General features: G+C 44.3%; 1 protein-coding gene across 2 annotated transcripts; it reads right to left on the bottom strand.

The window, feature by feature from the left end:
* Window positions 1-7122: 7122 nt before the first annotated feature.
* Window positions 7123-18867, bottom strand: CCNE1 (cyclin E1). Of its 2 annotated transcripts, none has more exons than XM_063111588.1 (12): window positions 18666-18867; window positions 18160-18211; window positions 17961-18048; window positions 17674-17742; window positions 13558-13706; window positions 13307-13442; window positions 10295-10441; window positions 9630-9725; window positions 9320-9454; window positions 9099-9210; window positions 8844-9001; window positions 7123-7789 (listed from the first exon to the last, which is right to left on the bottom strand). In XM_063111588.1, exons 2-12 carry the CDS (start codon window positions 18180-18182, stop codon window positions 7667-7669), a joined length of 1236 nt encoding a protein of 411 aa, XP_062967658.1. In that variant the 5' UTR covers window positions 18183-18211; window positions 18666-18867; the 3' UTR covers window positions 7123-7666. The 2 variants fall into 2 exon arrangements, with proteins under 2 accessions (XP_062967658.1, XP_062967659.1); XM_063111589.1 differs by having other exon boundaries at window positions 17674-17733.
* Between the last annotated feature and the right edge of the window lie 6718 nt (window positions 18868-25585).

The following is a 25585-nucleotide window of genomic DNA, read 5'->3' as shown; positions in this document are numbered from 1 at the left end:
AACTCATCTATTTCAGCTGTAATTTGTCTTCTGACACCTCAGTTTTCTCCATCACAGGGGCAGAATTAGAAAGAGGGTTTTCTAGCAGCACAGGGCAGAGTTCCATTCAAGGAAGAACAAAGTCCACCCTGTGGTGGAGGCTTCTGAGGGAGGCCCAAGATCTGTCCCATCCAGGATCCCTCTCCAGGGCCACCCAGCAGCCAGTGATCTTTCAGACACCATCCTTTGGTGGGTGTGGGGAGACCATTTTCTAGCAGAAGCCCTGGAATAGCACCTGCCCCACCTCTGACCTTGAGGTGTCTTAAATGGACTGAGGGTCAAAGGTCACTCCAGGGATCACCAGGAGGCCTGGAGGACCAGGAAGAGGTGGGGCCTCTTTCAGCCCTTGGCAGCTTCCAGCCCACCTGCTTGCCAATTTGATTTCTGCCCTGTGCATTGTTGCCTTCGCCCCCCACCCACCCTGACACCTAGAGAAATGAAACCTCCTTTGCAAGAAAGGAAGCAGGGGAGTTCCCTAGAGTGTGATTGCAAACATGAAAACACCCCCAAACTGGTCTTTTAGCTCCACCTGGAAGGCAAGACTTTGAAGAGAAACAGAAAGCAACTCTTAGCCCCTGAGAGGCTGCACTCCCTCCTTGGTGCTTGCTGAGAGAACATGCTCTTGCCTCCTCGCTTCTAACCAGGGCTGCTGGCTGGAGGCTTGCAGCCCCACTGGCCAGATGAGGAAAGTGAGGCTGAGTAGGTAAGTGATGAGCTGAAAGACCCACAAACCTTAGGGTGAGAGCCAAGACTCTCCCATAAATCTGGGAATCGCAAACTCAAATGCTTGTGAAAGCCAGGCAGGTTAAAAGAACATGTCTTTGGACACTGGGACATTTTGTACTGAATATTAACAATGTTTAAATATTTTGCACTTCTGGGGAGAAATATGCTTTCTCTGCCATTTTTCTTGAAACATTCCCCCCTTGATCTGTATTGTTTTCTTACTTTAGACAGTTACAGGTATAAGAAATATTTGTCTATTCCAAGAAGACATGCAGTTTATATGTGAAGATAAACAGCAATGGAGCCTGAGACCTCAGCATGGGGCATTAGGGAGTGGTGGAGACTCTGGTACATCACAAACTGTGTGCACTGCCTAGAGGGTTGCCCAAAGCTGGGAGCCATATCTGGATGTGAACTCTCCCAAGTTTTAAATATTGGCTCAAGTGTTTTAAAACCAATTGGCAGCCAAAACACAGCAAAACCCCAGGCTGCACCTGACCTACAGGGCTTGATGTGCAGCCTCTGCTTTCGCCCTGAATGCTGTAGTGAATCCCTGACAGCCTCAGGGAGGGACAGAGGATGCAGGACTTCAGGGGGAAGTTCTTCAGGCCAAGTCACCATCTTAAAGGAGTTGAATGTTCATTACTTGTCTATAACAAGAGATAACTTGGTTAGCTGCTTAGCAAGAGGGACACAGAGAACTTTCTGGAGACTCAGGCTGTGACTGTTAGAATATATTAACTCTGGATTTTTATTCCTTTTAAGAAAGAGACAGTACCGCTGGTATTGTTTGTTACAGTCCTTCCCCAAAGCAGAGGGAATGGATTTGTCTGTCTGTCTGATGGTGCATTGGAGACTGTGCCCTCCTATTATCCCACCCTTGCAAATCTTCCAGGAATTGGAATTTGATGGTGTGTGGCTCTTTTCCTCAGAAAAGGACTAGAACCTGGACAGGGATTGATTCATTCCTGTTAATATCTTGCTTTTCAATCTTAGTTTTGGTCTTTTGAAAGGAGAAGATAGTCTATATTCTTCTGGGCATGGAAAAGTAAAATTTAATGAAATGGCTATACGTGTAACCATCAATCCATTTATATGTTCATTCATGGAGCAAATATTTAATGAGCACCTATTTTGTGCCAGGTCCTGTGCAATTAAATCAATTGGTAGTCAGTCACAGAAACCAAAAGGGAGTGAGTTTGTTATGTGCATGTGCATTTTATTTTTTTTTCCTTCTTACCTCTATACTAACAAGGATGTACATTTTAAAATTACTTAGAGTAATAGAATTGAATGAAACAGTCCTGTACAAAAACAGCAAATTTTTCATTTATTCACATGTGTATGCCTAGAAAAAAAGTTCTGGAGTAATGTACACTATTTTAGTACCAAAAACTGTCAAGAATGGCATCTCTGGTGGATTTCCACTTTCTATGTTGTATGTGTTCGTAATATTCTAATTTTTGATAACAAATAAGCTTTACTTTCGTAACCAGAGAAAAACTAATAAAGTTAAATAATGGCAATTTTTATGGGAAGTTGGCAATTCCAAGTGCTGTAGCAGATGTAGGGAGACAGGAACTCTCACACTCCCTGGCTAGGAGTATAAATTGGTGTAATTTGGGGAAGTCTAGGAAAGATGCAAAGGAACTTGCCCTTTGACATGGCAATTTCATGTCTATGAATGTGCCCTAGAAGAGTTCACATGAGTGGTACACTTGTGCACAAGATGTCAATTCCAACACTGTAATAGTGAAAAAAATTGGAAACCTGCTTGTGGACCAGGATGGGAGGGAATATATACATATATTGTGTATATTCACACTAGGGAAAACTCTACCACTGTTAAAAATGAATAAACTCAACCCTACATGTATCGACATGGGTAAATTTGTAAAATAATGTTGAAAAAAAATAGCAAGTAATATGATATGTAAGATTTGATTCCCTGTATGTAATTTTTTAAATACCCAGAGCAGTGTTTTCTATAAGTCTCTTTATTGCTATGGACCCAAATATTAATGATAAAAGCCTAAAAATATGTGTGGGAATCATACACATCAACCTCAGGTGGTTGTTTCCTCTGAGGAGGAAAGACCATGAGATTGGGGAGGGATATTAGGGAGCCTTCAACTGTGTCTGTCGAAATATTGTGTTCCTTAAAAAAAAAAAAAAAAAAAATGAGGGCCAGCCTGTAGCTCACTTGGGAGAGTGTGGTGTTGACAACACCAAGTCAAGGGTTAAGATCTCCTTACCGGTCATCTTTAAAAAAAAAAAATGATGTGAAGCCAATTTGGCAAATTTGGGTGATGGATCCACACATATTCATTTGTATTGTTCTCTGCACTTTTAAGATTTTCACATTTCCCTGATAACTTGTGAATTGAACAGTTTTCATATGTCTATTGTGTGTTGTCGGTTCCCATTTTTCATAACAGTATTAACAGGGATGGCTGGTTAGCTCAGTTGGTTAGAGCCCGGTGTTGTTACACCAAGGTCAAGGGTTCAGATCCATGAACTGGCCAGCCACCGAACAAAAAAAAAAAAAAAAAAAAAAAAACAATGCAAGGTAAAATAAAGAGTTTTTCTAGAAGATGGTGAATGATGTTGCAGTGAAGAGATCCCAGGTGGAGGCAGCCTCCAAGCAGGTGAGCATTCAGGTGTGAAGCCAGGGCCAGCCTGGCTGGCGTAGAGATACGATGTGGGAGTCAGGGAGGCATGGAGGAGGCTTAGCGGCGGCGATGACAGGGATGGAGCCCATCATTTCTTTGTTTTTAATGTGCCAAGCACTATGATAAGCATTTTCTATGCATTATCCCTTTTCATCTCCCCTCCAGTTCTATGCGGTAAATACTATTCTTGTCATCCCCATTTCACATCTGAGAAACACTAGGCTTGGATAAGTTAAGCACCATGCCTGAGATCACACTGGCAAGTGACACAATCGGGCTCCAGCTCGAGGTGACTGCCTCCAGAGCACAATGAAGAAATGACATCACTATGGGCCAAAGACAGGGGCAGACTCCTGCAGGAAGTAGGTTTGAGCAGGCTGTGGGTAGGTTGGCAGGCAGAGGTCTGTGCAGGGGAATCACTGCAGCCTGGGGAGAGATACCAGTAGTCACTCAGACAGGGCCATTTAGAAATTAGTATTGGTGTGGCTGATTTTTACAAATGTCCCCCTTGCCTTCTTTCTTGTCCCCCATGTACAGTCATTTGCTGTGGCACAAAGAGGCATAACTCTGGCCTCGTTTCCTTACTCTGCATCCAAACTGGCTCTGAACACATCACCGGCTTCCTGCTGCTGGGGAGACCACTCCCATCTTCGATTTGATGTGCAAAAGTCCCTTGTGATGTGGTCTCTGTCATCTCTTCTGCCTCATCTTCTCCTTCCTCCACCCTATTTGTGAGCACTTTTCACAGACCGCTGGGGAGGATTCGACAACCCCACCTCTCAAGCAGAAGTAAAGCTCCCACTCTGTGCTCCCAGAGGCCACCTTTTCATACCACTGCCCTCACAGGCTCACCTGAACTCCTCACCCACACTCTCTTGTCCCTTTGTCTCCAACACTGGGAGTGCTCAGTACTCAGTAGGGGCTCCATAGGAGGCATCTTACACATCAAACCGGGGAAAGCCAACATTAGAACCTCCCTGCACAGTCAGATGCTACACCGTTTTTGGACTTAGCATTGATCAGGAAAATGACTTAAGGGGGTATGTGTTTATTTAATAAAGGATATCATTGCCCTCTCATCAGAGGCTCCTGGGAACTAGTACCTGGTAAGCCTGTGAAACTGAGCACATTAGAGTCTTCTGGAGTTAAATTTGGAATTGGGATGAGGTAGGAAAAATCTATGCTCATTGAACACAAAATGCAATTGTCTGTCAGTATAGGAACTGAAGAATCTGCAGCAAATTATATTTAAGACTCTATTGTCACAGGCAGATTAGCTAATGCTTGATTTTAAGTATAGGCTTCTAATGCTATTACTCCTGGTTAACTCTGCCTGGCAGGTAACCTTGTGGAACAAATGACTGCATTGCTTGAATAACATATTTGATCAAACAGGACAATTCTTTCGAAAATTGAGTTCTCTGTGGCAATTTGAGACCTGTAATCAGCCAATTAGATGATTACAGCAGGGATAAAAATAGTCTTCTAACAATGTCCAAGGTATAAATGTGATTTGAATTTCAAAATGTTGAACATGTGGTAGGAAAATGCACGGTTGGGTAAATACGACTAGACATTATCAGATTTGATTTTTCTTTCCATCCCTGCTCTGAGCTAGAGCCTAATTTTGCCCAAATAAACCCCGATCTCATTTGTGTCTGAGTTAGAGGATAAAAGTGTATCAGGCACTAGGCTCCAAATCTTAAAGGGCTTCGCAGCTTTACTTATTTGCCTCAGGAACTTAAAGTCAGTGTGAACGTCAGCATCATTTATTTATCCACTTGTTATGAAATGACCTCCAAGAAGAAATAAGCCGTCCATGTTGCACACAGGGCAGATGGCATTGGGAAAACCTTCAACACCTGCCACTGAAGGAACAGTGTTTTCTTTCTTAGGCACAGTGAGCAAAGAAATGATGCAGCTCTGGTGAGGCCTAGTGAGTGCATTCGGTGGGCTGGGCGGGATATGAGGCTGTGGTATGTTCTACCACAATCCAGTCAGTCTCCATTGTTGGTCCACAGGTTACTCTGTTACAAAAAAGTTAGACCAAGAGACCCACATCATCTTTCTCTGGTCCTTCCAGCTGACACAGGTTTGCCTCAGAGCATCTATCTGTTCACCTATCAGTGAGCTGCCATTTTTACCCCGATATTGTTGTGGTATCACCTGGCCTCAGCTAGTTTGTGCTGAATAGCAGAACAAAAATGACTCGGCAAAGGGGTATATAGAGCCTACCAGAGAGAGGCCCAAGTTAGCCATGAGCTTATTACTGGCAAATGGAAGAAGTTCCTCTAAGAGAGGAAACTTGGTTTTACTTACTAGTGGCTCTTACGGTTTCTAACAGTCATAGAAATTATTGATTACTATGGATTTCATTTAACCTTCCAGCACTTATCCTTTATTAGCACAGATGACTAAGAGCTGCCTATGGCAACACTGCCATTTAAAAATCTTGATTTCCATAAATCCAGCATCCAGCGCTTTATATATAAGGGATTCTTATTTCAGCACATTCAGTAACAACCTCTGTAATATAATGGCTTGCTAAACAATCTATGAATTGATATTTATTCAAATGTCCTTTCAAATTGGTGTTACTTCCCATTTGTCCAGCTCTCAAATTTATAATAAAACTTTAGTATAGAAATGTTTTCAGTGCCATATTTTTGCATAGACGAAGCAAAATGCAAATTAACTACTTTTAGGATTCTGCCAACTTACAAATGAACACCATTAAAAATTCACTGCTTTTTAAGGCAAGATTATCTCTGCCTGAGATGAAGAGATAACTAGCTAGGAGTTATATCATTTGACTAAATACATGTAGATTTATAATGCTTTTATTATGAAAACTGTATTAACACTTACCATAACTACAATATCAATGTCAAAAAGTAGGTCTCTTCAGCTTCATACAAATATAGTACAGATTTAAAATGGCCTTTTCTTTCTACTTTAGACAGATTTTTGGAAAATGAGATAAAATACCAAGTTGGAAATAAGTGGTTATTTATTTGAATGTACACGCATGCTGAAGCTTTGTTAGAGTGAAACACAGGACTTGACAAGACCACCACTTTGAGAATGTTCAACAAAATTTGATGTGATCTGTACACATTAGGCCTTCAAGTGGACAGTGAGTATTAATTAGCAAGGCACTTGGTGATTCCTTCAATGGTCAGGGAACAGACTGTTTACTGATACCATGGCTTTGAGCCACATATAATTTTACTTTGCATTTTCTTCTCAAAAGCATAGTTTTATGCTACTATGTTAACAAGTTCTCCAAACAAAAATGCACTTATTTTTTAGGTTAAGATTTCAGTATGGGTGAAAAGTGTATTAAATAACACTAATTACAGATTCTTTATGACCTTCAACAGTCCTAGGGAAGAAATTATACCTAGGAACCTCTTAGATGTGGAAATGACTTCACCAGTGAACTAGATGTGAAAAGCCAATTACTTGCACAGGGCATTGTGAGAAAAACTGAAGCCTCACTCCAAGGTTAGGGGACCTCAGGAGGCAGACAAGGGTGCACCTGAAGCTCACTTCAGAAGTTTTCTTTTAAATGTATTTGCTTGAAAGACTTGGCTTCAAGCATGAAGTCAAAAGAGAACTCAATATAGCCACACTGAAAGCCAACTTCTAACTTAAATTACCAGACATAGCTCATAAAACCAGCTGTCTCAAAGACAGTATTATCTTTATTAAAAAACAGACAGACATAGCAGCACTTACAAGAGTTCATAAAAGGCATTGTACATTATCAACTGATAGTGTGGAAAGGGCAGGACCCAGCCCAGCTGGTTGTGTGCTCTGCATCATAATGCATGCTCACAACCACCTGTTCCCCTTCATACGATGCAACCCAGACACCTGAGGGGAGACCAACAGCAACAGTGGAACTCCTCAACTTCAAGCCTTTGTTATTTGTGTGAAGTCAATCAAGTCAAGTATCACCCTCCTTAGCAGCATCTGGAGCACTCATTGGTGTTCTGGAGGTGGCTGGCGTACTTGACCCACTTATTAAAAAAATCTAAGCGTTCAACAGAAAAACACTTCTCCCTGTCCAATGCCATCCACGGAAATACTTCTCTTGTGAAAGAGATACACTCTTCCATTTAAATATCTGTAAAAGCTAATGCATGCCTCCACTGCAGTAGACAGAAGAGAACTTTGAACAGGTGCTTCTGCACAACTGTCTTTGGTGGAGAATGCTGATGTGGTCACACTGTTCCCTGCTCACTGCTCTGCTTCTTACTGCTTGGTGGAGGGGTGAGGACCCCAGTAGGGGGAGGAGAAATCCTATTTTGTTCAGACAATATGGCTTTCTTTGCTTGGGCTTTGTCCTGTTGATAAGAATAAAAGGGAGAAATGTTAAAATGGAAGAACATATCCTTTGGGCTTCACTTACTATATGCTTTTTCTATGGGGCTGAGCAAGGGGAAAAAAATAGCAAAGAAAATCTAAAAGTGTCTGGTCTAGGGGCCGGCCCATGGCTCACTCGGTAGAGTGCGGTGCTGATAACACCAAGGCCCCGGGTTCGGATCCCATATACAGATGGCCGGTTCGCTCACTGGCTGAGTGTGGTGTTGACAACACCAAGTCAAGGGTTAAGATCCCCTTACCGGTCATCTTTAAAAAAAATAATAATAATAAAAAAATAAAAATAAAAATAAAAGTGTCTGGTCTATACGATACTGCGACATAGCATCTATTGACCACAATTTTTCTTTTTCAAGGAATTAAAAGAATTGGAATTTCTCTAGGATATCTGGAACCTGCCTGAAGGAAAGTGAATAGGCTTTTTAAGCAGTTTTAAGAATCTGTGTGGGGGGCCGGCCCGTGGCTCACTCGGGAGAGTGCGGTGCTGATAACACCAAGGCCCCGGGTTCGGATCCCATATACGGATGGCCGGTTCGCTCACTGTCTGAGCGTGGTGCTCACAACACCAAGTCAAGGGTTAAGATCCCCTTACCGGTCATCTTTAAAAAAAATAATAATAATAAAAAAATAAAAATAAAAATAAAAGTGTCTGGTCTATACGATACTGCGACATAGCATCTATTGACCACAATTTTTCTTTTTCAAGGAATTAAAAGAATTGGAATTTCTCTAGGATATCTGGAACCTGCCTGAAGGAAAGTGAATAGGCTTTTTAAGCAGTTTTAAGAATCTGTGTGGGGGGCCGGCCCGTGGCTCACTCGGGAGAGTGCGGTGCTGATAACACCAAGGCCCCGGGTTCGGATCCCATATACGGATGGCCGGTTCGCTCACTGTCTGAGCGTGGTGCTCACAACACCAAGTCAAGGGTTAAGATCCCCTTACCGGTCATCTTTTAAAAAAAAAAAAAAAAAAAAAAGAATCTGTGTGGGCAACAAAGATTGAAATAATAGTACTGACCAGCAAATCCAAGCTGTTTATATGGGTCTGTATGTTGTGTGCATCTTCAGCAGCAACCCCCCTGAAGTGCTTCAGTTTTGAGCTCCCTGTCTCCCTTATAACCATGGCAAAGGGAACCATCCACTTGACACAGTTCTCTATATCGCACCACTGATACCCTGCAATGAAAAGACATGATAGGCTCAATCTGAGGCCGACAACTGGTTTTTAAGTTTAATGTACCTTGTTTGTGAACTCATTGTTAAGCCAACATACCTGAAACCTTTTGCATCAATTCAGATGAAGAGAAATGATACAAGGCAGAAGCAGCAAGTACACCATAAGAAAATTCTAAGCAGCCAACATCCAGGACACAGACATCTAAAAGCTATGAGAAGAAAAGAACACTGAAACAAATGGCCAACACACGTCACTTCTATAGTGACTCACTCTAGCTGTGGGGTAGGTAGCCCTACAGAGGTAATGAAGCTACTTACCTCTGCAATCTGTATGAAGATGTGCTGGGGATACTGTGGCCGTAGCACTTCATATAAGTCATTCAGATATGCAACCTGCATGTACACATTCAGCCAAGACACAATGGTCAGGGGACTTAAACGCCACTTAAGGGCCTAAAGGAATACAGAGAAAATAGACCAAGTTGAGAAAAGAAGCTCAAAATGCAGCCATGTTCTGTGCCACAATGTGTTCAGCTGGAGAATACCTATCAAAGGCACTCACATTTCATATGGAAAAGATATTATGTATGCATTTAAAAAATGACAGAAAAATTTACTTGTAACCTACCTTCATAATCATTAATTCCATGGTAAGAATTTCTTCTCCTGAACAAGCGCCATCTGTAACATAAGCAAACTGGTGCAACTTTGGAGGATAGATTTCCTGAAAGGAAATAAAAGGAAGATATCATTAGCAAAAAGCCAGTCTCTAATAGTTTCAGTTTATAATGTGCATCCAAAATTATCCTTTTTAGCACCCTGGCATAGAAAGAGAGAGTGCACTGATAGAATAAATACAGGAGCCACTCCAGTCGTTCAAAATGTGTTAGTTGCAAAACAAATGAAACTCCTATCCCCACTAAATGAATAAATACATAGAAAGAATTTTCACTCTTCATGGATATTTCTGAAATTTTCACCTTTTCAATACCTTTAACAAAATTTTTGAAAGTTGGGCCCATACACTCTTATAATCACACCAAAATTTTAATCTTCTCAGTTCAAAGTTAAATTTTTTTGCTTCATATAACTACATTAATCTAAGCGTTCTGTACATTCACCACTCCTCTCTCTTCTTGTTAAATTTCCTGCCTTTTTTGCATTTAATAGAAGGCCTCAAATTAGAAAAATTTACAATACATATTATAGACAAACAGTTGATTTTTTCCCCTAATCTCAGTGGAGCTCAAGAAACAGCATGTATTATATAACAAATATTTGAAAACTACTTACCTCAAGTTTGGCAGCAATAAATAAAGATGAAATCCCAATAAGCTGTAAAAGTGTCTTTACAACATTGTCTTGTGTAGCCATATACCGATCAAAGAAATCCTGTGCCAAGTAAAATGTCTCCCTGTGAAGTTTATAGACTTCACACACCTGAAAAAAATATTTAGTAAGTTTTAGAACAGTTACTTGAGGGGAGATAAATAACCTTTTAATGAGTTTTGGTGAAGGACAATATAATCAAATCAAAAGACGTGAGAGAGAAAACTGCTTTTCTAAAAGGATAGTTGTTCTTAAGTGCTTGGGCAATGAAAATGGGAACTCAGATAAAAGGATTATGTGTTCTATGATCTATATAATAGTAAGAGTGAACATTCACAGGCCAGGGAGGGAAGGTACGGTCAACAGCCTGGTGAAAACAGCATGTTCATGGGAAAAATAAAAACAAAACCAAGAAACACCTAAAACCATGAATTTTCTCAAATAATGTTGTCCCCTCTTTATAAGTTTCATTATGACTTGACAAAAGAACTAACACATTCCCTCACAACTGAGCAACACCAGTAAGAACATTTAAAAGCTGGGACACACATTTACTTAAAGACTACAACATGCTCCAAACATTGTAAGTCATAAGAGGCAAAAGCTTTTTAAAAAAGCATTAAGCAGGAGGGGAGGGGGAGGGACGTTGGAGATAATTGGGTGGGGGACCTGGGGTACAAATGCAATTTGCAGTAATGGGTATACAGCCAGTAGGAATCTGGCCCCCACATCATAGGCACAAGGAGTGACAGTCAGCTTTGTATCTCATGAATATTCAGTACCAATAAAAAAATAAAAATAAAAAAATTAAATAAAAAAATAAATGATTTAAAAAAAAACATTAAGCAGGGGCTGGCCAGTTAGCCCAATGGCTAGAGCGTGGTACTGATAACACCAAGATCAAGCGTTCAGATCCCTGTACTGGCCAGCCACCCAAAGACCTAGAGTGTATTTTAGGCTCTAACTTGGACAAATCCACTTATCACAGACAAACAAACTATAAAATTAGGACAATACCTGCCTTGCCTACCTCACAGGATTGCTGTGAGAATCTGATGAAATAGTGCACATGATGGGATTGAAAAGGACCAAGAAAATGTTAGACCTCAACTCATTACCATCACCAAATGTCCAGTTATGCATATACAACTGTAACAACACTGTTACTCCTAAATGGCATCTCCCCTAAGTGCAATTCATGGGGTTAATACATCGAAAAGGAGCCAGAGAAACAGCACAGAGAATACTGTTAGAAAATTCCATCAATCACCAAAGACTACTTCTAAAGTACAGATTAAGCTATATTTAGCTGTCTGTAGAAATATTCCTTCAAAGTACAATGGCATCTACTGCATTACATAAAATAGAACCTCTCAGTTACAACATTTTTATAAAAATGAATTGAAGCCTGAGAAATTAAAACATATATGTACTGCTCCAAGAAATTATAAAACATTGCAAAGGAAACAGATGGGCTTTGTGACAAGAGCTGTGTGACATGGAGGGTCTGTGGTGGGCAACTGCAAGACCTGTTCTTTAAAAGCAGGTCTGTCAAATAATTCAGTACAGAAAATATCGACATTTCCAGGGACCAATGAAGAAATGCAAATTAAAAATGATAACTTCATATACACCATTTCTAATCCACACAAACTCTGCAAGGAAAATACTGTTAGAAATATTACAGATGAGAAAACGAAGACTCGAAGTTAAGAGATGTGCCTGACTAGGGCACAGAGATGGTAAGTGGCAGCAGGGAATGTGATTCTAGTACTAGCATAACCAGGGTATGCATACCCCTGGGAACGTTGATTTCTAATGGGTACACAGCACTATCTGTGTATTCTAGGGAATATTTAGACACTCAGCTTCCACATGTGCTCTTTCATAAAACGATTCTGCCTAAATGTCCTTCCACGTCAGAGGAAAAGCTCACTTCTCACCTACCCGAGTCTTACAAGGGTGGCCAGGAAGCCTCCCTTAATTGAGGCATTATAAGTCACCCACAGTTCATCCGAGTAAGGGGTGCACTGCTGATAAAATATCGCTTTTTATGTTTAACAATTATCGGGCCGAGCCCGTGGTGCAGTTGGTAGAGTGCTGCGCTGGCAGCGCTGCGACACTCCCGCCGCGGGTTCGGATCCTATATAGGACGGACCGCTGCACTCACTGGCTGAGTGCCGGTCACGAGAAAAAAAAAAAAAAAAAAAAAAAAATACCTTGGGCTGAGCCTGTGGCTCACTCGGGAGAGTGTGGCGCTGGGAGCGCCGAGGCCGCGGGTTCGGATCCCATATAGGGATGGCCGGTTTGCTCACTGGGTGAGCGTGGTGCTGACAACACCAAGTCAAGGGTTAAGATCCCCTTACCGGTCATCTTTTTTAAAAAAAAAAAAAAAAAAAAAAAAAAAAAACAATTATCTATAATAATTTGCAATAGTTGTTCTTTTGATCAGTTTCGCAGAGAGGTATGACAGTGGGACCAATAAAAGATTTGAACAATATATTTTGTTAGGACAGCATTCTATGGGGAAAGAGAAATGGATTCCAAGAAGTTAAAAAGAACAGTGTAAGATTTGACTGCTAAAGATAAGCTTGTTCATATATTTTTACAATTTATGATAGCAACTATCAAACTGCTGATATTTACATTCCAGTGGATACACTTAAAAGCAATTTAACGAACAAAGTTCAAATACCAATATTTACAATTTACTGGAAAATACAACCTTTGCAATTATTTAAACTTTGACGGAAAAAAATTAGATACCAACTTTAAAATATTTAAAGGGCAAAGAGATTTTAGAAATTCTTTTAAGAATACAAGTAAAAAAGTTACAACGACCACTGCAATAAATATACCAAACAGTTTCAGAGACACAGAATGTGTCAATGAAATCAGTCACATGAAGAGATCATAATAGCACAGAGAATCTAGAAATGATCAATGCTTCCAGTGAACAGGAAAACTCAAGCTCACCTCCATTAACCAATCCAGAAGAATTGCTCGCATTTTAGGCTGCAGAAGAGGGTGTCGCTGCATAAAGTGCTTATCTGTTATGTATGTCTTCTCCTTGTTTAACATGATTTTCCAAACCTCCTCTCTATTTGCCCAGCTACAAAAAAAAAAAACCCAACTCCACATAAGTGTCAGTATGCATCCATACTAATGAAGACTAAGTGAGAACATGGAGTAAGAGATATGGAAGCCACGTGGCAGTCAACACTTACTTTAGTATAGGCAGTGGTGAGGCTCTGGGCGGTGCCGACCGAGGCCGAGGCTCGTGTTTAGAATTCGGGTATACTGGCTCATCCGCTTCTTTGTCAGGTGTGGGAATCAAGGAGCAGGGGTCTGCACAGCCAGTACTATTGTCCCAAGGCTGTAAATAAAAAACACATTTTACTTACTTATTTATTTATTTATTTATTTATGGTTTTTGGCAGCTGGCTGGTATGAGAATCCAAACCCTTGACCTTGGTGTTATCAGCACCATGCTCTCCCAAGTGAAAAAAACACATTTTAAAATGTTTGATGTAAACCAGCTATTTTTACATTCACTGATTTGTAGATTAGCCAGTACTTCAAAAAAATATCTTCACACTGGAGAGTGATCTCCAGGCCTAAATATTCTGGCCAAGTTAAGACAGAGATGCATGGATAAGTAAAACCCACAGTAATAATGCCAAGCTTTCATTTAATTTCCATCATTAGCTTAGGGTGTACACAGTAAATACTTTATAAAGCTAGGAAATCAGTAGCATTTTATTCTCCACTTTATTACCCTCATATGAGGTGCTTGAGCAGCAAAATGGACACAGAAGACATAAGATAAAATGCAAACAGCTCTTACTTTACAGAAAAAAAAGAGTACAAATCCATTTGCAGCTCAGTAAGATACTGGGAGCATAACTTCTGAGGTGCTTAAAAAAAGATATATTGTGGGATTATTTAGTCATAATTCAAAAATTTGTTTTTTAACAAGTACAACTAATCTACTAAAATTTTTTTGCAGGGGGGCGCAGCTGGCCAGTGTGTGGACTGAACCTGTGATCTTGGTGTTATAAGGCTGCACTCTAAAATTTCTTAAAAGCACAACACAGAATTTCCAATAAAAATATGTACATAGGGGGGCCGGCCTGTGGCTCACTCGGGAGAGTGTGGTGCCAATAACACCAAGGCCATGAGTTCGGATCCTATATAGGGATGGCCGGTTCGCTCACTGGCTGAGCGTGGTGCTGACAACACCAAGCCAAGGGTTAAGATCCCCTTACCGGTCATCTTAAAAAAAAAAAAAAAAAATGTACATAAGGAAGGCTGGTTACCTCACTTGGTTAGAGCATGGTGCTGGTAACACCAAGATAAAGGGTTTGGATCCCTTTACCAGCCAGCTGCCAAAAAAAGAAAAATTTACATAAGCACTCCACATTCACAAGTATAAAAGATAAAAAATGTAAATTGGCTGCCATCTTTATTAAAGTCCCCTCATTTTAAAACAAAGACTCATAAATGTGACATCTTCTTTTGGTAGCAGGACTAGCCAAATATATTAAAATATGAGGACTCTCTGTTTTCCTTAACTCAAAGCAAAACAAGAACATCCGCCTAGTTAAAACCAAATCAAGTGATGGTTACATGTAATACTAAGAAGTCTAAGGAGATAAAGTCCAGATACTCCTGAAGATCTTTAAATCCCACCCCCAGAGAGCCCTGTACAGAGTAAGACTCAAATATCTGATAGATGAATAAACTATCATTAAAAACCAAAACAATATGCTTTTCTTAAAGATTTCGAATGCTTAATTTTAATCAATTTTCAATACTTAGAAAAGACTAAGGTAGGCCTGTGACTCACTCCGGAGAGTGTGGTGCTGATAACACCAAGGCCACGGGTCCGGATCCTATATAGGGATGGTCGGTTAGCTCACAGGCTGAGTGTGGTGTTGACAACACCAAGTCAAGGGTTGAGATCCCCTTACCGGTCATCTTTTAAAAAAAAAAAAAAAAAAAAAAAAAAAAGAAGACTAAGGTAATTTTGCCATTTAGACAATTTTTTTTTTAAAGCTCCTGCTTATCATCCTACTCTGAAAAGGAGCCTATGTTTGGTTTGTAGTTATAAAACATGGTGACTTTGCTGAAGATATTAGGCAGATAACAATCCCACTGGCATAGTGGCTACCACAGCACACTGGCCACCTTCAGAGAAAGCCTTGGCATTTTCAGTCTAGTGAGAAGAGCAAAGCTGGATAAAGCTCTTCTCCACCCAGTGTAGAAAGAATTGGGCATGCAAATTATCCACGACAGCTCCTGCCAACAGCTGTGTGAGAAAGACAACTTCCTTTCAGTTTTGGTATCATGTGCTGGTAGCATTTCCTTGACTTCTGAAACAGTCATATTACAACTGCTCTAAGTTGCCCTTCATTCAAGGAGAATGAATTCTAGTTCTGAAGGCATAAGCTGGGTGCCACCCTCTACAGCCAGATGGCTGATACATCTGAGCAGGCTTTTGGAGATAATCTAACTGGTAGCAGTTCCCAACCTGCAGTTCGTAGACAAATTAGGTGAACCACAGCAGACAGTTTCCAAAGTTTGCCCTTTGAGGAACCAGTGTATGAGGCGGAATAGTTAAGTCTATGTCCTTTAACTTGAGTGTATACCAAGTTTCAAAGGAAGCAAGATTAGTCTGACTTTATTTAGGATAATACCAAGAGACCAGTTGTGACTACACCTAACCACGTCTGACTTATGACACTTTTTTTCCTTATGCAAAATTATTTTCTGAGAAGTAATTTATAGTCCAGGATTTTACATCAATAAAAAGGCTGTGACTCATGTAAAAAATTAAAACAAAATGGATGTTAAGTAGATTTTAGATAAAAGGGTATTCTTTTCATTATCAGCAGCTGAAAATAAGATTTAAAGGTTCCATGGGGTCTTGATGAAGCAGTTACACTGAGTTTAGTAGCTCGAGGTTGTTGTACTGAGCTGAATTATAACTCCAGAGAACAATTCTGTGTAACTAATAGGCAAAAAGGTTCTGTTATGTCCCCCAATTCTAGCTTCATGAATCTTCTCAGAGAAATAAAGACATTGCTCCATAAACAGATGTATAATTTTTCAGCTATTCACATATCATAGCTATCAACTCTATGGTCTAGGAATACAGCCACAGTCCTGCCTTAGGATATCCTAGGCACTGCTCAGGTTATCCTTGAGAATAAAAACTACTTTAAAACTCCAAGAAGTCAATATGGATGGCTTTGCTTCATCTCTACTTAGAAATTCCTCCCCAGAAATGCTTATTACTAGGGTCTTATGTGAAGTCACAACTGCTATTGCAAACAACGTGGCCCATAGCTTTGAAGCCCTTCACCTTTCCTGACCACCTACATAGCTATTGCTGACTGCTCTACAAAGTGATGTGCTCTCTAGTGCTACTGTGGTTGAGACTTCAATACTCAGGTCAAATACTATTCCTACTCAGCTTTTATCTGTGAAAGAGTCAGAAGGCCTGACTAGCCAGTCTGGAGATAGGCTGCTTCCCGCTGCTGGAGCCATAACTACAGTCTCCAGCCCTTTCTGGAGGCAAAGAGATAATATAAGCTTTTTCTGTAAGGAACTTCTGATATTATAATGATATCACATTGCTTGCAGGAGATTTGGTAGGAATTCCACAAGGAGGGGCAAGAGAAATGGAGTAGTCAATGAAAGTGTGTTGAGACACACATATCATTACACAGAACATTCCACTAATGTTCTTGCTGAGGCCAGGTAGAGCCCCAGACAGCATTGATCAATGTAGGTTATTGCTAGATGGGCTGGAACGACTTCCAGGACCAGAAAAGGGGGAAAAGCTTGAAAACCTAAAGAAGACAGAAAAAGGTCCTTAAGCACCATGACAACAGTGTGGATCGGGGGGAAGTCATTGCTCAAAAACACACAGAAACCCTCCCCACAGTTCACTGGCCTCTAGAGACAAGGTTATCGGCCCAACTCTGCCCCTAGCTTGCACAGAACTCTGAGTTACTTCTTCCTCTGAGTCTCAGTTTCCTCATGTGCAAAAGGAATTCAGTTATTTGATGTCCACGTTGGTTCTTCCATGCATCAGTATGCATTTGCAATCTCAGAGGGTGCCAGTCGAGAATACAAGACCTTCTTGGAATTCCAAGCCTGGCAGAGGCCAGTGCCCAATGACACACACAGTGCACAGCCATACGGACTATGGCTGTAGTTAGAGAAACTTAACTAAGCAGAGTGTCTTCAGCAGGAGATAAGAGAGCATGAAACCCAATCTGACCCAGAGAGAGCAAGAGGACCTCCATGTAGGCCCAATCAGCAAGCGTACTTACCTCCTTACCACACTGGCCTCTTACAGTCCTGTCAATTTTGGCAATTTCTTCATCTGGATCCTGCAAAAACTAACGTAAAACGCCGACACCCCAAAGAAACATATCAAACAAACCAAGACAAAAAAATAGAGAGAAGAAAAAGTTGATTAGGTTATGGACACCACTTCTGCCAAAAGGACCCCCCCACTAGCCCACTATCAATAAATATGGGGGCAGAGCCAACTCTGGTACCCAGGTAAGATACAGGGGGTGGGGAATCCTCTCCAACCTGTCTCCTTTGTACTCACAACGGCCACGTTTGCCTTCCTTTTCCTGGAACGAACAGAGAAATCGGTGCCGCCTTCTTCTTTCATGGTGTCCCGTTCCTTCGCATCTCTGCAAAGCCAGGGTGGCACAGAGGTAAGGGTGAGTTCTCCCCAAATCTCGACCCGCCCCTCCCCCACCGCTGCACACCCTTCCCTTCCCCGCAGCGACCAGGCCACTCACCTCTCCCTCCTTTCCCTCGGCATGGCGCAGGGCTCGGACTCCGACTTCAGGCCTGGGGGGCACGAAGCGGGAAGTGGGGTGAGGACGGCCAGGGCTCGCCGGCCTGCCCCGGGCACCCCTCCCCCTCCCGCGCGGGCGGCGGCGGGAGCCTCCTGGGCCGGCCGGGAAAATGGCCGATGGGCCCTGGGTGGCCTGTCACCCGCGGCGCCTACCGCAGCCCACGATCCCGAGTACGAGTTCGGGGTGGGGGAGAGGCGCCGGATGCTTCCCTAAACCCCTGACGGCCCATCGCCTCCCTCGGGGCCGAGGCTGCCTCAGTCTCCCCCTCAATACCTCCCCGTAACCCGTCTCTGAGCCATCCCACCCGGAGCACCCCGCGCTGACGTCTCCAGGACACGGCGACCCGGAGACCCGGCCTCACCCCACCCCCAACCCAGCCCCGACCGGGCGCTCTGGGAATCCTCGCCCGCGGCGCCCGACCCGGCAGCCCGCGGCGGGGTCCTTACCCAAAGCCGTCTCCACGGCAGGCAGGCGCACACGAGCCAAGGCAGGAGGCAGGAGACAGGAGGCAGGAGCGAGCGGGAAGCCGGGAGGCCGGAGGCTGCGGCGGGCCGATCGCGCGGCGGTGGCGGGATCCGCGCCTGCCCCCTACACCGCGCTGGCGGCCGAGCCGGCTGCTCCTGCGCCCGGCTTAGAGCGGGACATTTAAAATCCCTGCGCGCGGAACCGGCCCCGGCCCGCCCTCACGCCCCCCCAGCCCCCGGGAGGCCCCGCCCCGCCCCGGCTACAAGCCCCTCAGCGGCCGTCCGAGGGCCCGGGCCCGCCCAGCCACCGCCCTCGGGACCGCCCCCGCCGCGGCGCAGGCCAGCCAGGGGCCGTTGGGGGCGGGGCAGGACCCGGGGCGGGACGAGGGGGCGGGGCTAAGTGACAGGGCCTGCGCGCCGAAGGGACGGGACGGGGGACGTGGTGGGCGGGACCACGGGGCCGTGGCGGGGCCTGAGCGGGGCGGGACGCGGGAGAGCCGTCCGGCGCGCGCGGTGAAGGGGCGGGGCCGCGCCGGGGCAGGGCGCGGGAGAAGTCTGGCGCGAGCGCCGCGGAGGGGCGGGCCGGGGGACTTCGGGGGCGGGGCCGAGGGCGCTGGGGCGGCAGAAAGCCGCGTGGCCGGCGCGGGTGGAATGTAAACACCGCGGGCAGCGAGGGTTCGGGCCCCGGCTGAGCCTGGCCGGACGGATGCACGAGAGGCCCCTGCCCGGGGGACCTGCCGTTCTTTGGCCTGCCGCGCGCGCGCCTAGTCTCTCCTGGCACGCCCTCCCCGCCCCCGAGACGCAGGGTTCCGGGCCCTGAGTCCAGGGCGGGGTGTCCCCAAGGTCACAGCGCCTAGTTCCTGGGCTTAGAACCAGGGCTTCCGGCCACCGAGTTAGGAGCCCCCCGTGGGCCAGCTGTTATTCCTGGCTTCACGTTCATCCATTTACCAACGCATTTGTTCATTCAGTCATTCATTCAACAATATGCGAGCACCTTCCACGTGCCCCGTCCATGCATGCCCCTCCCCGACAATCCCTTCCCCCAGCATCGGGATCATCAAAAGGCCTTTTTAAAAAGAAAGTTTATTTATTTATTAATTTTTTTTTTTATGTTCTGTGACATTGCAGAACAGTTGGCGGGGAGGGGGAAGGAAATAGGGTGGGAGAAGGAGGAAGGAGGAGGACCCTAGGAATCTCATGCAACTATCTCTAGCTTTAAACTTTCCAATTGTTCTTTCCCGTCAGTCTTAGGATCAAATCCACACCCTGTCCTGGCCTACAAGGCTGCCCATGAACTTGCCCTCATCCCCCTCTGACCTCCTCTTCAACCCTCTCGCCCTTTCTCAGTCCTCTCCCTATCACAGCTCCTCTGTCCACTTTCTATACTTTCTTGCCCCAGGCCCTTGGAGCCTGTCCCCTTCCCCGGCCCCTTTGGTCTGCTCATTCTTCCTGAGAACTTCAAGGTCTTCAGAGACCACTTAATCTAAAGCACCCCTCTCCCCAACAGCTCCTTTCCCTGGCACTGCCCTGCTGTGGGTCCTTCATAGCACTTGCCACATATGTCTCTTGCTACTTCTTTGTTTTCTTGTCCCTCTTCTATCTTGTCTATCTTGTTCATTGCTGTATCCCTCAGCTCTTGGAAAAGTGGTAGTGTCTTGGGAAAGGGACACATTCATTTGGGAATGAATGATTGAAAAACCTACACTGACCAAGCTCTTGTGGAGCTTACAGGCTAGTGAGAGAGACAAGTGTCTTGGTTTTCTGTCACTTATAACAGAATACCTGAAACTGAGCAAGTTCACTTGCTCGCCTTATAAAGCCACCTGTGCCCCTCCTGTGATAATCTACTTTTCCATTAACCCATTAATTCATGAGTGGATCAATCCATTCATGAGGGTATAGCCCTCACGATCCAATTACCTCCCAAAGGCCCCACCTTTCAAATACGATAGTCAGATTTCCCACCATCTTAAAAAAAAACAAAAACAAAAACAAAAAGATTTCCCACCATCCTAATATTGTTACAATGGGGATCAAGTTTCAAGATGAGCTTTGGAGGGGATACTCAAGCCATAGCAACAGGTATTGAAAAATCGTCACTTAAACATACCTTCTGTAGTCAACTTCTGGAAGAAGTGTGTGACATAGGGCTCCCGAACACCTCCAAGGTCTTTCCTGATTTGCATCTCAGTCTTGTCCTCCCCAGTGACTGTCTTCTTGAAGTTAGAGCCTGGGTCTTATTGAAGAATGTGGCTTGCGTCGTCCCCAGAGGACCTAGCAAATTCATGACCTCCCAGGTGCACTGAGGCCAAGTCTGCTGAGATGACTTGCTCTGGATGTTTTATGTAGGCATGGAGTCCAGGCTCCTGAACTCCCAACTTTTTGCTTGTTAGTAATAACAATATCAGTTATCATAAACAGCATTTCCAAAATTGTAGCTTTGGGCTAAGTCCTTCAAAGTGTCATCTCAGTTAAATGTCACAATAATGCTATTATGTTCATACCATGACTATCCGATTTCACAGATGGCAACTATCTACTTCCTAGGGTCATTGTGAGGATTAAGTGAGATAATGTAGATTCATCACTTAATTTAGGGCCTGGCACATAGTAAATTCTCTATAAGTGAGTTATTATAACAATGATAGCCAAGACAGAGTTTTCCTTAGTAGTTATAGCAATCTATACTTCCACCAGCAAAGAATGAAAGCTCTAGGTGCTCCATATCCTAACTGACACGCTCATCAACAATAGAACGGATAAATAAATTTTGTTATATTGGTTCAATGTAATACTACACAACAATTAAAAGGACTAACACTGAAACATGAAACAACATGATCAAATCTTACAGACATAATGTTGAGCACAGGAAGCCAGACACATTTATTTGAAGTTTCCATTTATTTGAAGTTTAAGAAAAGGCAAAATTACTGTGACAGTGGTCAGAACAGTAGTTGCCTCTGGGGTGAGGGGTAATGAGTGGGAGGGGACTGAGGGAAACTTTAGATGCCAGACATGTTCTATGTCTTGATCTGAGTGGTGGTTACATGGCTGTATACATATGTAAAAATTAGTTGAACTATATACCTATAATTTGTGCACTTTATTGAATGTATCTTATACTTTGGTAAAAAATAAAAGAATTATTTTTCAAAAAAAATTTAAAGCAAGACAATCCCTGCCCATTGGGGTCTTCCAGTCTGAAAGGGTGGCAGTCATATAGATAGGGCAGTTAGAATGTGGAATTCTGGAGCTAAGACTTCATGGTGGGAGGGAGGCTTGGATGCCAAGAAGGTAGCATGGAGGTAGCAGCATCTAAGCCAGAAGGATGAGTACGTTCAGTAGAGGCAATAGAAATGATGTGTTTAGGCCAGCCCGTGGCTTGCTTGGGAGAGCGTGGTACTGATAACACCAAGGTCATGGGTTTGGATCCTATATAGGGATGGCCAGTTTGCTCACTGGCTGAGCATGGTGCTGACACCACCAAGTCAAGGGTTAAGATCCCCTTACTGGTCACCTTTTTAAAAAAAAAAGAAAGAAACAATGTATTTGAGGCCATGGAAACAGCTTGCACAACACCGTGGAGTCTTCAGAAGTTATGGATAGCCACTTGTTTGGGGCAGATCACCTTTGGGTGTTTGGGTTCACTTCATTCTGTGCCAGCATCTGTTCCGGAGTTTCCAACCATTTGCTCAGCCTTGGGGGAGACCGTGGATTTCATCTGAGGTGGTGAAGCAGCTGCTGTGTAGGGAGGGCAACACCTCCCTTCTGCCATGAGACTTTGAGAAAGTTCCTTAACCTTTTTGTGCTTCAATCTAATCTGTAAAATGGTCATGATTGCAATTGTCCCAACCTCATAGGATTGCTGTGAGGGCAAATGTATTAATATGCCATAAATATTGGCTTGCAAAAGTATGTGGCACATAGTAAGTGCTCAATATGTGTTAATTATTATTATTCATAAAGAAGTTTGGAGGCATTCGCTCAGTTTCATACATAGTCCAGGCCCTGATGATGGAGGGGCAAGGACAGGAGCCAGTATATAAAGGTTAAGGTTAAGGAGAAGTTAAGACTGTGGGGACTGCAAGGAGGAAATCTTTCACAGATAGAATTTCTTAACAGAGGCCCCTGGACAGCCTTCAGGGACCTGCTGATAGTGCAGGCCCATTGATGGGCCTATGTGCACTTTACTGGGCAGCTGGTGAATAACTTTTATCAGCTTCTTAGAGACATCTTAACAAAAAGTTAAGGAGCCCTGCTGCTGGAGAAGGTTGGTCAGGGAAGGTGTGGGCTGTAACTGAGAGTGGAGCTGGCCAAGGCTTTGCTACTGGGCAGAGCTGGACAATCATGGCTGCCTGGATGAGCTCCAGAAGAGGCATCTCATGAGGCTACACATGAGAATACTAGAAGAAGAGAGGCCAATTGCACTGTACCTGTGTGAGCTGTGAGGTGGGGGCCAGGCAGGATGAACAGGATCCGGCTGTCAACCAGAGTGACTGCAGCCCAGCGCGAGGGAACCCAAGTGTGGGAAAGCCCCGGAGGCTTGGCTTCTGTCCTCCCTCAGCGCCGGAAGTCTGTCTGCACAGGCCTTGAAGGCCAGCCAGAGTCGAGGGCCTAAATCCATGGTCCCCAAGGCTTGGTTACCTCTCACATCCAGCTCACACTACCGTGTATGGACTTCGAGGAGGGAGATTGCAAACCAATGGGTGGTGGTAGTCCCGGCCTGAATCACTCTTACACTGGGAACAGGTCCAGTCAACCACTTCTTTAGACAGAAAGCTGTGATCAATTAAAAAGTCCAGTAAAGGGCCAGCCCGTGGCTCACTCGGGAGAGTGCGGTGCTGATAACACCAAGGCCGCGGGTTCGGATCGTATATAGGGATGGCTGGTTAGCTCACTGGCTGAGCGTGGTGCTGACAACACCAAGTCAAGGGTTAAGATCCCCTTACCAGTCATCTTTTTAAAAAAAAAAAAAAGTCCAGTAAAAATTAAAAGTGACCTTTAAACTTAGTATATGATAAAACTATGATGCAGCTGACATTTGTGGATCCTGTGCTAAGCTCAGGGTTGCAAGGAACAGAGCCTAATTTGCAGATACTTCAAGGAGTGGGAATGTGTGACCAGGTTGGGGGGTGGGGGGAGCTATGCAGCAACAAGCTGCCCCCTCAGCATGGGCTAAGGCACAAGAGTGCTTTCTTTGTTCTGCATCTGATCGCCATATCCCCAGCTTTAATTTAAATCTCCTCATTTTGGATTTTCTGAAGACAGGCACAGCTGCAAGACAGAGCCGGGGCTTGGAGAGAGAGGCCCTGGCATCTCCCGTCTGGTCAGGGACCAACATTTCCCTCCAAGCACCACCCTCTGCACTTTGATGGGGGAGGGGGACTGGGCCAATCAGAGCACCAAATTCCTGGCCTTGTGATTGGTTCCGGCATAGGCACATGCCCTGAGCGGGGCCAATAAGAATCCTCAGGGGTTGCTAAGCTGACTGGAAGTAGTCCTGGAGCCATGAGGTCATCTTGCCACTAAATCGACCTTCTTTAGAGGGAAGTCCTTCCTGGGGAGCAGAGCCAGAGGTGCTGAAAGGCAAGCTTCTGATCAGTTGAGCCCCTGGATACAATCAAGCCCAAGACTGGATTACTGAGAACTTTCCAGATACTGGAGTCAGTTAATTATTTTCATGTATTTACTTAGCTTGTTGGGGTTGGGTTTCTCCAGGGGAGTCAAAGGGTGATGAACTGTCAAACTGTCTAGCTTGGGAAAGGCCCACTGTGCCCACCACTGAGCCTTCTAGTGGTTCCCCAGGCCCACGTAGGCCCCTCTCTATAAGGCCTGTAAATCTACTGGCACGTGATTTTGGGGGTGCCAGGCCTGGGTAAGGGAGTGGACATTAGGGTCATTGTCTCAATTCCCCAGGAATCCTGACTTCCCTGGCAATATCCCTCGCTTACATCAGTCATGCAGGAATCTACTTATGAATCAGCCTGGCAGCCTCAGGAGGCTCTGTGTGCCTGCCCAGGGTCAAACACTAGTGGGCTAGCTGGACTGGCTTAACCCTGCCCTCCAGGAGCTTCTAGGAACACCTCACACACTCTGTGGGCAAGTCGGACACTAAGTGAACAGGACTCCCCCAAACACCACTGGGCAGAAGGAGCAAACTGATGCCGGCAGCCCACAGAGTATAGCAAAAATGAGAATTCCTGTATACGTGAGCGTTTTCAGCTCATTGAACAATAGGATGATTTGGCACAGTTGAACCCACATCTGTGCATAGCAACAGCAGGAGGCTGCCCCGTCTGGGTCGAGCTGCTTCACCCTATGTCGTTACTGCTTTAGCTATCAGCATGGCCAATGTAGTTGTATGACCTTGAGACCCCACCTAGGAATTAGAGCTGACTCAGAGCCTGCATAGTAGGGTCCTGGATGAAGGCGGGTCAGGATTAAATAAACAAGGAGAGAAGGAAGAAGGTATGGAGGAGGGGCTAGACTGGCAGTCCTAAGCATTCCCCAGAACCCAGCACAGGTTCTGAACAGTCAGGTTTGCTAAATAAATAGATGGATGAATGGATAGGGGGGCAAAGGTGAGAGTTACAGAAAGCCTTTTCCAGACAGCAATGGGAAGCTGAGGAGGCCGGGTGAGTGCAGCCGGGGGCACATTCTTTTGCTGGTATTAGGGACAGAGGAGACTGCTTGCTCAAGGCCAGGCTTCCCCACCTCCCACCCTTTCATCTCTTCTGTTCTGAGAGCCTCTTTCCTTCAACATTTCACTGTGAACTATATTTTCCCCTTAAATCCATCTGTCTGAAAAAGAAAACCTATTATCCCGACTCTAAATGGAAAACCAGCATCACAAGCCACAAAGAGAAGGGAGTATCAAAATGTTTATAACTAAAGACAGA

Source organism: Cynocephalus volans, chromosome 10 (genome assembly GCF_027409185.1).
Source record: "Cynocephalus volans isolate mCynVol1 chromosome 10, mCynVol1.pri, whole genome shotgun sequence".
In the NCBI taxonomy this organism is placed as follows: Eukaryota; Metazoa; Chordata; class Mammalia; order Dermoptera; family Cynocephalidae; genus Cynocephalus; species Cynocephalus volans.
The sequence above is the reverse complement of the archived record's forward strand: the minus strand, read 5'-3'. Positions and strand labels throughout refer to the sequence as shown.